This window comes from Mandrillus leucophaeus, unplaced genomic scaffold (genome assembly GCF_000951045.1).
Source record: "Mandrillus leucophaeus isolate KB7577 unplaced genomic scaffold, Mleu.le_1.0 Scaffold249, whole genome shotgun sequence".
Taxonomy (NCBI): domain Eukaryota; kingdom Metazoa; phylum Chordata; class Mammalia; order Primates; family Cercopithecidae; genus Mandrillus; species Mandrillus leucophaeus.
This window is the reverse complement of record NW_012102576.1, coordinates 22,206-34,557: the sequence shown is the minus strand read 5'-3', so window position 1 is coordinate 34,557 and position 12,352 is coordinate 22,206. Positions and strand designations below refer to the sequence as shown.

The 12,352-nt window shown below is 44.7% G+C and overlaps 1 protein-coding gene across 1 annotated transcript in view; it reads right to left on the bottom strand.

The window, feature by feature from the left end:
• A2ML1 (alpha-2-macroglobulin-like 1) overlaps positions 1-11,974 on the bottom strand; it is an 82,379-nt gene extending 70,405 nt beyond the window's left edge. Inside the window, exons 1-4 of the mRNA XM_011983397.1 lie at positions 11,733-11,974; positions 11,078-11,261; positions 10,524-10,686; positions 2,831-2,883 (exon numbers count right to left, since the gene is read on the bottom strand). Of these exons, the coding sequence (XP_011838787.1) occupies positions 2,831-2,883; positions 10,524-10,686; positions 11,078-11,261; positions 11,733-11,794 (462 nt within the window). The 5' untranslated portion in view covers positions 11,795-11,974. The remainder of the gene's footprint in view (positions 1-2,830; positions 2,884-10,523; positions 10,687-11,077; positions 11,262-11,732) is intronic.
• Positions 11,975-12,352: the final 378 nt, after the last annotated feature.

The window sequence follows — 12,352 nt, the reverse complement described above, 5'->3', positions numbered from 1 at the left end:
ACTGCACTCCAGCCTGGGCAACACAGCGAAACTCCGTCTCCAAAAAAAAAAAAAAAATGAAAAATAGCATTTTCGACTGGAAGTTGCCTGGAGTTTCTGAATAACTGAGTATAGCAATCAAGTTAGACAGGGTTAGTTAATATCAGGCTTACTTTACTTACTTTACTTGTTTGGGGATGGCTGTGTAAATGAAACTGACTTTGCAAAATTAAAACTGAGGAAATTACGACAGTGAAAGGAATCAGACCTAATCGACACTATCTTGCTTCTAAGCGGTTCCACTCGTCTCACCTGAGGTACCCCCACTACGCCCCCTCTCAGCAGGAAGAAGCCAGAGCAATCGACAGGCTTTTCCCATCTTCATAGCCCACACCTTAAGATTAAGGTGTTATAAAACCCAAAGGGAGGAACTGAAGCCGCCTTTGCAAAATTATACCTGAGGAAATTATGAAAGTGAAAGAAGTCAGACCTAACTGACTCCATCTTGCTTCCAACTTTGAAGCTGTCCTTGTGGATTCCTGGGTGTAGGCCAAACTAACTTTGGGAAGGAATTCAGTTCATGGTTTGACTCTGAAACAAAATTGATAACAGCCCTTTCCCAGTAAGACCTCCTTCTTGCCTGGGGACCAGTCTGTCTTTGCAGGGCTAACAAATTAGCTACAAGATTAGAAATTACAGTTTAGGGGTCATGCAGCCTCTGGCTCCAAGAGTCTGAACGTCCTCAAATTGCTCCTGGGGATAGTATCACTATAGTAAAACCTAAAATCAGTGCCTGAGATGTTTTCAGACCCTGCATTCAGTGGATCAGCTGACATCACCCAGACCAGTAATCTGGCTCAACCAGTTCTGCCATCCCGCCCGGGAGGAGGAAGACAGCAAGAAAACCTCACTTTGACCATCTATGACTCCATCTCCAACCTGACCAATCAGCACTCCCCACTTCCCAAGCCCCTACCTGCCAAATTATCTTTAAAAACTCTGATTTCCAAATGCTCAGGGAGACTGATGTAAGTAACAATAAAACTCCAGTCTCCCGCACAGCTGGCTCTGCGTGAGTTACTCTTTCTTCATTGCAATTCCCCTGTCTTGATAAATCGGCTCTGTCTAAGCAGCAGGCAAGGTGAACCCATTGGGTGGTTACAAAAACACAATTTTTATTCTAGCTTTCTTGGTACAATTCCTTTTGTTAATCTCGGTGTTTCAACTGAATTTGGAGGGAGGGCTTGGCTAGAGAAATAGAGCGGGGAGGAAGGAATAATTTTACAAGAGAAAGAGAGCCTAACTACGGAAATCAGAACACCTGGAAGTAATCCCGCATCATTTGAGCAAAGGAAATATATCGTAACAGGGGTAGTGAATGAGATCAACCCTGAGGGTAAGTGAGTCTAAAATAGTGCTGCTGCCGGCCACACGTTGAACCCGGCACTTCCTTGTTGCAGCTCTAGAGAAAACAGTGTGTTAAGAAATAAGTACTCAGACCAGGTGCGGTGGCTCAGGCCTATAATCCCAACACTTTGGGAGACTGAAGTGAGAGAGCCCAGGAATTCAAGACCAGCCTGGGCAACAAGGTGAGACCCCCTATCTCTACAAAAAATAAAATAATTAGCCAGGTGTGGTAGTGCACACTTGTGGTCCCAGCTACTGGGGAGACTGAGGTGGGAAGATTACTTGAACCCGGGGCAGAGTCAAAGCTGCAGTGAGCCATGACTGTGCCACTGCACTCCAGCCTAGGCGACAGAATGAGACCTTGTCTTAAAATGTTAAAAAAAAAAAAAAAAAAGTAAGAAATAAGTACTCAACATTATACTGAACTCCTACAAAAGAAAAGCTACAGGTGATGGGAAGAAGGAACTAAAAGGAAATCTATATTGGGAAGGAGAGTAGCATGTTAGGGCATTACTAAAGAAAGCAGGGTGTCTGGGAGATAAGTATCTCAGAAGCATGTAGAAATGACACGTGTTCCAACTTGAGATCAAACCTATTAAAAGGCTTATGATTCCAGGGATGGGGAGTCCAAGGAAAAGTCAAATATTCGCTAAATGTTGCTACCTTTTAACCTTTGGCATATATTTATTTAATGTTGCCTTAAGATAATTACCTATTTTGTAAATTATTTTGCCTCATAGAAACAGAGGGGAAGCGGACATTCTCCTTTTTGCCTTAAAAAACAAAAACAAAAACAAAACAAAACAAAAAAAACTTTTTTCAGTCCTGAAGAGAAGCTCTTGAAGTTTGTGAAAACTCTTAAAATGAAAGGAGGCTGAGCTACAGCTCTTGTCTGTAATCCCAGCACTTTGGGAGGCTGAGGTGGGTGGAACACTTGAGGTCAGGAGTTTGAGACCAGCCTGGCCAACATGGTGTAACCCTGTTTTTACTAAAAACACAAAAATTAGCCCGGCGTGGTGGCGCGTGCCTGTAATCCCAGCTACCCAGGAGGCTGAGGCAGGAGAATCGCTTGAACCCAGGACGCGGAGGTTACAGTGAGCTGAGGTCACGCCACTGCACTCCAGCCTGGGCCACAGAGCGAGACTCTGTCTCTAAATAAATAAATAAAATAAAATGGCAAGGAGAGTAACCATCTCTCAAGAACCTGATTGATGTGTAGATACTGAAGCTGAGAACTGGTTACCTCTGCTTATTCCTAGGCTGATTTAGGCTAGCTTGCTGAGGCTAGTCCAGCACTTCGAGTCCCACACGCACGGCAGTCTCCAACCCAGAGGGCCTCGCCTTGCCAAACCCAGGCTGAGAGGACTTCCGCCTTGGAGAGAATCTCTCATCCTTTTCCCTATTCTCTCAGTCTGCACCACTCCCTTTCCTCCTCCCAACTCACCTTGTCATTCACTGGAACAAAGTTGCTATCCATGGTGACAATGCGGAAATACACTGGAAGGGAACAGGCATCGTTAGCAAAGGGCTGTTTCCTGGCTCAGAATTTTCTTTTTTTTTTTTTTTTTTTGAAACAGGGTCTCACTCTGTCACCCAGGTTGGAGTGCAGTGGCACAACCATGGCTCACTGCAGCCTCAAACTCCTGGGGTCACCCCAGCCTCCGGAGTAGCTGGGACCACAGGCAGGCGCCACCACACTCGGCTAATTTTTGTAGAGACAGGGTTTCACCATGTCGGTCAGGCTGGTCTTGAACTCCTGACCTCAGGTGACCCACCTGCCTTTGGCCTCCCAAAGTGCTGGGATTGTAGGCGTGAGCCACCGCACCCAGCCTCGTGCTCAGAATCTTTCCTCCATCCCTCCTCCTTCCTCACACGTGCTTTGAGTCAGCAAAACCCCAACAGGTTTTACTTTTTTACAAAACCTACTCTGAGAGTGAGGTAAAGCCCAAACACAGGCCTGGAGCTCAGGAGGCAGAGCAAGAGGCAGAATAGAAGTCTCCACTGACCACCCTCCTCATCCCCCACAGGAACACCAGACTGAACAACTGTCCACACAAAACAGCACCGTCATAAGAACCAAAAATCAGGTGAGTGGTTTTAACTTTATATCACTGAAAGAGGCACTGAAGAGGGTAGAAAAGACACACTTGAATTGCTGATACACCCCCCGCCCCCATCCCCCAGCAGTGACTGTGTGGCACAGAGACAGAATCGATGAACTTGAGGGAGGGAGAGCACTTCAGTGACTGTGGGACTTGGCATTGGAACTCAGTGCTGCTCCATCACAGGGGAAAGCACACAGGGCGGAACTCAGCCACCGTCCATGGAGGGAGCGTTTAGACCAGCCTCAGCCAGCGGTGAATGGCCCGTCCCAGCAGTTGGGAGCTGAGGTCTGATTAGCCCCTGGGGCTCCGAATAGTCAGCAGTGATAGCTGCGCGGTACTTGTCATGGACCTTGGGTGAGACTCAGAGACACCCTGGCTTCCAGTGGTTCAGCACGTTCCCAGCTGTGGTGACTATGGGGAGGGGCTCCTTCTACTCGAGAAAAGGAGAGGGAAGAGTCAAGGGGACTTCGCTTGTAGCTTAGGTAGCAGCTCAGCCACAGTGGGGTAGAGTACCAAGCAGGCCCTTGGGGTCCGCAGTTACAGGCTGTGGCCCTTGGATGGCATTTCTGGACCTGCTGTTGGTCAGACGAGCGCTTACTGCTCTGAAAAAAGAGTCCCAGGCCAGGCACCATCACCACCAGCTGACTAAGAGCCCTTGAGCCTCGAGAGAACACTAGAAGTATCCGGGCAGTACTCGTCGTGGGCCTGGAGTAGTGGTGGCCACAGGGAGAGACTCCTCTGTGGAAAGGGGAAGGAAGAGTGGGAAGGACTTTGTCTTGTGGCTTTGGTGTCAACTCAGCTGCAGTAGAACAGAACACCAGGTAGATTCCTCAGGTTTCTGATTCTAGGCCCTGGCTAGCAGATAACATCTCTGGACCTTCCCAGGGTCATGGGGAACTCACCACCCTGAAGGGGAGGACAACAAGCGTGGCTGGCTTTGTCACCTGCTGACGGTAGAGCCCTAGGGCCTTGAGCAAACACAGGCAGTAGCCAGGTACTGGTTACCACAGGCCTTGGGTGAGACACAGGACAGTGCTGGCTTCAGATATGACCCAATGCAGTCCCAATACTGGTGGCCACAGGGGTGCTTGTGTCACCCCTCTCTCCAGGCAGCTCAGCACAAAGAGAGAAACTCTGTTTGTTTTGGAGAAAGTAAGGGAAGAGAACAAGAATCTCCACTTGGTAATCTGGAATTCTTCCAGATCTTATCCAAGACCATCAAGGAGGTACCTCTATGAGCCTTCAAGAGCCACAGAGATACTGAGCATGGGGTCCTCCCTAATGCAGATGCACTGCAGAGTCCAGAAACTTAGATTGCAACACCCAGGGCCCTTCAAATACCTGGAAAGTCTGCCCAAGAAGGACAGGTACAAACAAGTCCAGAATACAAAGACTACAATAAATACCTAACTCTTCAATGCTCAGACACCAATGAACATCCACATCAAGACCATCTTGGAGGCCGGGCGCGGTGGCTCAAGCCTGTAATCCCAGCACTCTGGGAGGCCGAGATGGGCGGATCACAAGGTCAGGAGATCAAGACCATCCTGGCTAACACGATGAAACCCCATGTCTACTAAAAAATACAAAAAACTAGCCGGGTGCGGTGGCGGGCGCCTGTAGTCCCAGCTACCTGGGAGGCTGAGGCAGGAGAATGGCATGAACCCGGGAGGCGGAGCTTGCAGTAAGCGGAGATCGCGCCACTGCACTCCAGCCTGGGCGACAGAGAGAGACTCTGTCTCAAAAAAAAAAAAAAAAAAAAAGGCCATCTTGGAAAAAATTACCTCACCAGGTGAACTAAATAAGGCACCAGCAACCAATCTCGGAGAAACAAAGAGAGTGATCTTTCAGATCAAGAATTCAAAATAGCTGTTTTGAGGAAACTCAATAAAGTTTTAGATAACACAGAGAAGGAATTCAGAATCCTATCAGATAAATTTAACAAAGAGATTGAAATAATATTGAAAAATCTAGCAGAAATTGTGGAGCTGAAAAAAATCAATTCACATACTGACCAACGCATTAGAGTATCTTAACAGTAGAATAGATCAAGCAGAAGAAAGAATTAATAAGCTTGAAGACAGGCTTTTTAGAAATACACAGTCAGGCTGCACCTGGTGACTCACACCTGTAATCCCAACACTTTGGGAGACCAGGGCGGGCAGATTACCTGAAGTCAGGAGTTCAAGACCAACCTGGCCTCAAAACCCCATCTCTACTAAAAATACAAAAATTAGCTGGGCCATAGTGGCACGCATCTGTAATTCTAGCTACTCAGGAGGCTGAGGCAGGAGAATCCCGGGAGGTGGAGGTTGCAGTGAACCAAGATCGCGCCACTGCACTCCAGCCTGGGTGACAGAGGGAGATCCTGTCTCAAAAAGCAAAGAAAAAAAAAAAAAAAGACCAATCTGGCCAACATAGTGAAACCCTATCTCTACTAAAAATACAAAAATGTGGCTGCGTGTGGTGGCTTACATGTGTAATCCCAGCACTTTGGGAGGCAGAGGCAAGGCAGGTGGATCACCTGAGGTTAGGAGTTTGAGACCAGCCTGGCCAACATGGTGAAACCCTGTCTTAAAAGTACAATAATTAGCTGGGCATGGTGTCGGGCGTCTGTAATCCCAGCTACTTGGAAGGCTGAGGCAGAAGAATTGCTTGAACCCAAGAGACGGAGGTTGTAGTGAGCTGAGATTGCGCCACTGTACTCCATCCTGGGCGATAGAGTGAAACTCCTTTTCAAAACAAAACAAATAAAAATACCCAGTCATGGGAGAAAAAAGAAAAAGGAATGAAGCATGCCTACAAGATCTATAAATATAGCCTCAAAAGGGCAAATCTAAGAGGTATTGAATTTTGGCCGGGCACAGTGACTCACACCTGTAATCCCAGCACTTTGGAAAGCTGAGGCAGGTGGATCACCTGAGGTTGGGAGTTCAAGACCAGCCTGGCCAACATGGAGAAACCCCGTCTCTACTAAAAATACAAAATTAGCCAGGCATGGTGGTGCAGGCCTGTAATCCCAGCTACTCGGGAGGCTGAGGCAGGAGAATCACTTGAACCTGGGAGGCAGAGGTTGCGGTGAGCCGAGATCGCGCCATTGCATTCCAGCCTGGGGAACGAGAGTGAAACTCCGTCTCAAAAAAAAAAAAAAAAAAAAAGAGGTATTGACTTTAAAGAGGAAGTAGAGAGAGAAATGAGATGGAAAGTTTATTCAAAGTGAAAATAACAGAGAACTTTCCAAACCTAGAGAAAGATTATTATAATTATTATTATTTGAGATAGTCTTGCTCTGTTGCCCAGGTTGGAGTGCAGTAGTGTGCTCTTGGCTCACTGTGACCTCCACTTCCCTGGTTCAAGTGATTCTCCTGCCTCAGCCTCCCCAGTAGCTGGGATTACAGGCATGGGCCACCATGCTTGGCTAATTTGGTATTTTTAGTAGAGACGGGGTTTTGCCATGTTGGCCAGGCTGGTCTCGAACTACTCACCTCAGGTGATTTGCCCACCTCAGCCTCCCAAAGTGCTGGGATTACAAGCATGAGCCACCAAGCCCAACTGAGAAAGATATCAATATTAAGTACAAAAAGATTGTAGAACACCAAGCAGATTTAACCCAAATGAGTCTACCTCAAGACGTTTAATAATCAAACTCCAAAACATCAAGGAATTTAAAAAAATCCTAAAAGTGCAAAACAATAGACGTGGTGGCTTACGCATGTAATCCCAGCACTCTGGGAGGCCGAGTGGGGAGGATAACTTGAGGTCAGGAGTTGGAGATGAGCCTGGCCAACATGGTGAAACCCTGTCTCTACTAAAAATACAAAAATTAGCCAGGCATGGTGGTGCTCACCTTTAATCCCAGCTACTCAGGAGGCTGAGTCAGGAGAATCACTTGAACCCAGAAGGCAGAGGCTGCAGTGAGCAGCCATTTATTACATTCCAGCGTGGGCAACAGAATGTGACTCCATCTCAAAAAAACAAAACAAACAAAAGCAAAAATTAGCCAGGCATGGTGGTGCACCCCTGTACTCCCAGCTACTCGGGATGTTGAAGCACAAGAATCGCTTGAACCCAGGAGGCGGAGGTTGCAGTAAGCCGTGATCCCACCACTGCACTCCAGAGCCTGGGCAACAGAGGGAGACGCTGTCTCAAAAACAAAAAACATTCAGTAACATTTCTATATGCCAACAGGGAACAATCTGCAAAATAAATTAAGAAAGATAATCCCATTTACAATAGCTATAAATAATATAAAATACCTAGGAATAAACTTTACCAAATAAGTGAAAGATCTCAACAATAAAAACTATAAAATACTGATGAAAGAGATGGAAGAGGATGCACAAAAACATGAAAAAAGATTTCATGTTTCTGGATTGGAATAATTGATATTGTTAAAAGTCCATATGACCTAGGGCAATCTACAGATTCAATGCAATCCCTATCAGATACCAATGACATTCTTCACCGAAATTCTACAACCTAAATTTTAGGAATATTGTAAAAAACAATTGTAAGGCCGGGTGCGGTGGCTCAAGCCTATAATCCCAGCACTTTGGGAGGCCGAGACGGGCAGATCACCAGGACAGGAGATCGAGACCATCCTGGCTAACACGGTGAAACCCCGTCTCTACTAAAAAATACAAAAAAACTAGCCGGGCAAGGTGGCAGGCACCTGTAGTCCCAGCTACTCGGGAGGCTGAGGCAGGAGAATGGCGTAAACCTGGGAGGCGGAGCTTGCAGCGAGCTGAGATCCGGCCACTGCACTCCAGCCTGGGGGACAGAGCGAGACTCTATCTCAAAAAAAAAAAAAAATTGTAAAATTTTTATGGAACCACAAAAGACCTAAAATAGCCAAATCTATTCTGAACAAAAAGAACAAAACTTGAAGAATCACATTATGTGACTTCAAATTATACTGCAAAGCTATAGTAACCAAAACAGCATGGTACTGGAATAAAAACAAACACATAGACGAATGGAACAGAATAGAGAACCCAGAAACAAATCCACACGTCTACAGTGAACTCATTTTTGATAAAGGTGACAAGAGTATACACTGGAGAAAGGACAGGCTGTTCAATAAATGGTGCTGGGAAAACTGGATATCCATATGCAGAAGAATGAAACTAGACCCTCATCTCTCTCCATATAGAAAAATCAAGTCAAAATGGATGAAAGATTTAAATCTAATACCTCAATCTATGAAACTATTATAATATAAGAAAACCTTGGGGAAACTCTCCAGAACACTGGTCTGGGCAAAGATTTCTTGAGTAATACCCAAGGATCACAGGAAACCAAAGCAAAAATGGACAAACAGGATCACATCAAGTTAAAAAACTTCTGCACAGCAAAGGAAACAATCAACAAAGAGACAACCCACAGAATGAAAGAAAATATTTGCACACTGCCCATCTGACAAGGGATTAACAACTAGAATATATAAGGAGCTCAAACAGTTCTATGGGAAAACATCTAGTAATTAGATTAAAGAATGGGCAAAAAGATCTGAATAGACATTTCTCAAAAGACGACATACAAATGGCAAACAGGTATATAAAAAAGGTGCTCAAATCATTGACTGTCAGAGAAATGTAAATCAAAACTACAATGAGATATTATTTCTTCCCAGTTAAAATGGCTTTTTTTCCAAAAGACAAACAATAATAAATGCTGGTGAGGATGCGGAGAAAAGAGAACCCACATACACTGTTGGCAGGAATGTAAATTAGGACAACCACTATGGAGAACAGTTTGGAGGTTTCTGAAAAAAACTAAAAATAGAGCTTCTGTATAATCCTGCAATCCCACTGCTAAGTATATATCCAAAAGAAAGGAAATCAGTATATCAAAGAGCTGTCTGCACTCCCATGTTTATTGCATCAGTTTTCACAATAGCCAAGATATGGAAGCAACTAAGTGTCTATGAACAGATGATAAAAAATGTATTAAAAATGTGGTACACATACATAATGGAGTACTATTCACCCATAAAAAAGAATGAGACCCCGTCCTTTGCAACAGCATGAATGGAACAGGAGGTCATTATGTTAAGTAAAATAAACCAGACACAGAAAGACAAATTTTGCATGTTCTCACTTATTTGTGGGAGCTAAAAATTAAAACAATTGAACTCTTGGAGATAGAGAAGAGAATGATAATTTTCAAGTGTGTGGAAAAAATAAGGTAAAAGGAAAAAAAAAAAAGAGAGAGAGAGAGAGAACAGAACGATAGTTACCAGATGCTGGGAAGAGTAGTGGTGGGCAGGGTGAGGGGTGGGGTGGGAATGGTTAATGGGTACAAAAATATAGTTAGATAGAATGAATAAGATCTAGAAATCTTGTAGTTTTTAGCACAATAGGGTGACTACAGTCAACAATAATTTATTGCACATTTAAAAATTACTAAGAGTATAATTGGAGTGTTTGTAATACAAGGAAATGATAAATGCTTGAGGTGATGGATACACGTGTACCCTGATGTAATGATTACACATTGCATGTGTGTATCAAAATATCTCATCTACCCCATAAATATATATACACCAGCTATGTACCCACAAAAATTTTAAATTAAAAAAAAAAACCCAAACATAGTTTCTCTTCAGGGTGCCTGACTTTGAAATCTCAGAATGAAGTGCCCCTGTAAGGAAGAATGAACAAATACAAAAAAAAAAAAAAAAAAAAAAAAACCAAACCAGTAGCTCAAGCCAAATGCCCTCAGTGCTTTCTTAGCCATTTACAAGCAGCTTGTTGCAAGGCCCAGCAACCCAATTATACTTGCCAAATTCTATTCCAGAAGAAATGTGTACTTTTGATTTAGATACACACACACAGTAGCAACCCCCACCTACTTCTCTTGCTTGTGTAACGCAGCATGTATTCAACACCTGTAATACTTAATCCCCCAGATTTTCCTCTCTTCTGCACTCCTTGTTTCTTAAGCCTCCTATCAAACCACAAATGCCCTCTTTACCCCTGTGCACAGCGGTTTCCCCAGTTTTCAGTCAAACCCCAAATATGTGATTCCTACCTTGCTGCCCTGGGGTGTAGATAGGTTTGTCAGTCTGTACGAAGGTGCCACTCCCCTGTCTCTGAATTAGAACCTTTTTCTTCTCCTCAAAGCTGATGTTATTTCCAACTCCTGACACCCGGATTGTGGCCACTTCTTCTGTGCCACCAGCAGGAGGTGGTACCTGACCAAGAAAGGGGACTTCTGGGGCGGAGTAAGGGATTGGGGGAACAGAATCAACTGGTCTTAACCCAACAGTGAGTAAAAGGAAGGAGTTGCGTTAGATGGGGGTAGCAAGGACAGAGACATAAAACAAATTACCAGGAGGAAGAATTAAGATCAGGAACTAAAGGGAGAAATCCAAGGTCAAGGAAATTGTGGGTGAGTTATAGCTGGGGATTGAGGTTAAGTTGAGAAAAAATAGGTTTAGAGGCCGTGGCAAAGGAAAACAGAAATTATGCTTAAAGTAGATTATATTGAGCCTAGGGAGAAGAATAGGCAAGTAAGGGATTAGAGTTAAAGCAAAGGAGAACAGGCAAGTAAGGGATTCGAGTTAGGGCTGAGTCTGTGCTTACGAGAAAGGAGATACAATGTAAGTGCCTCTTCTTCAATCCAGAGTGTTCTAGCAACTTCTGGGTCTTGTCCTTGGTCTCCAGAGTAACCGTGAATTTAACATCACAGTACCCAGGGCTCAGATCCAAACAAACCTTCTGAACGGAGGGGAAGTTTAGCTGGGCTGGTAATGTCACCAGGTAGTTTCTATGAAAGGAACAGAAGGATTTCAGGGCAATAATGATTCATTCACGTCAGGAAAAATTAAGTCCTCTCCTAAGCGCTCAGCACGTAGCAGCGAATTAGACAGACCAAGCTGCTGCCTTCCTTATGCAGCTCATTTTCTACAAGAAGCAGAGAAACAACAACGCAGTGCACAGTCTTAAACTTCCACCATCAGGAGGCCCTCACCGAGAACACACGCCTAAAGCACCAAGGAGGAAATCAGGCCTATTTCAGAAAACAGGGTACGTTTTAATATTTCTCTTTTTTAAGGCTTCCTCTTCATCCCTCAGCCTTCCTCTCTGGGTAAAGGATCCGTGGAAGCAAAGAAGAGAAAAAAGGAGGAGGAAATTAAGATAAACCAAAGCGTATCTCCCCATCTCCATATAAATGTTTGAGAAAGTTTGGCAAAGAAGCCAGTGCCCTAATAAACCAATTCTGACACCAAGCACTCACGGAAGTTCTTCTGCAATGGCTGGCGATAGGGCCAACATTCCTAGAAGGAGATGAACCCACATCTTTGTGGGTGAGACAGATTTTCCAGGGTCGGGACCAGAGATCCGCTCTGCGTAGCTTTATATACTAACTCCAGGTAGGGTGTGCAGCGATGACTGATGCTGTAGTCAGTCACCTCCTGGCACCGGGGACACAGGAGGACTGTGTTCCTCCTTCTCTAACCGCTGGCTTAGGTGGTGGACCAGGGTAGGGCCACTATTCACTTCTTTAAAGTTGTTTCTCCCTGGAACATCTGTACTGGTTCAGCCAGTTTTGGGGGAAAACCAGAGCTGAGTATTCATAATGGTAAAGCTCTCAGAACATAGTTTGAACTCCTCCCTTTTTTTCTGGTTTCATTCCAATTCCTGTTCTCATTTAATGTCCTTATTTTCTTTTCTTATTCAATTAAGGTGTAGTTGGGAACACGGGTATGAGAACAGTATCAATAGAAAAGCAATAAACTTGGCCAGTCACGGTGGCTCACGCCTGTAATCCCAGCACTTTGGGAGGTTCAGGTGGGCGGATCACGAGGTTAAGAGTTCAAGACCAGCCTGGTCAACACAGTGAAACCTGTCTCTACT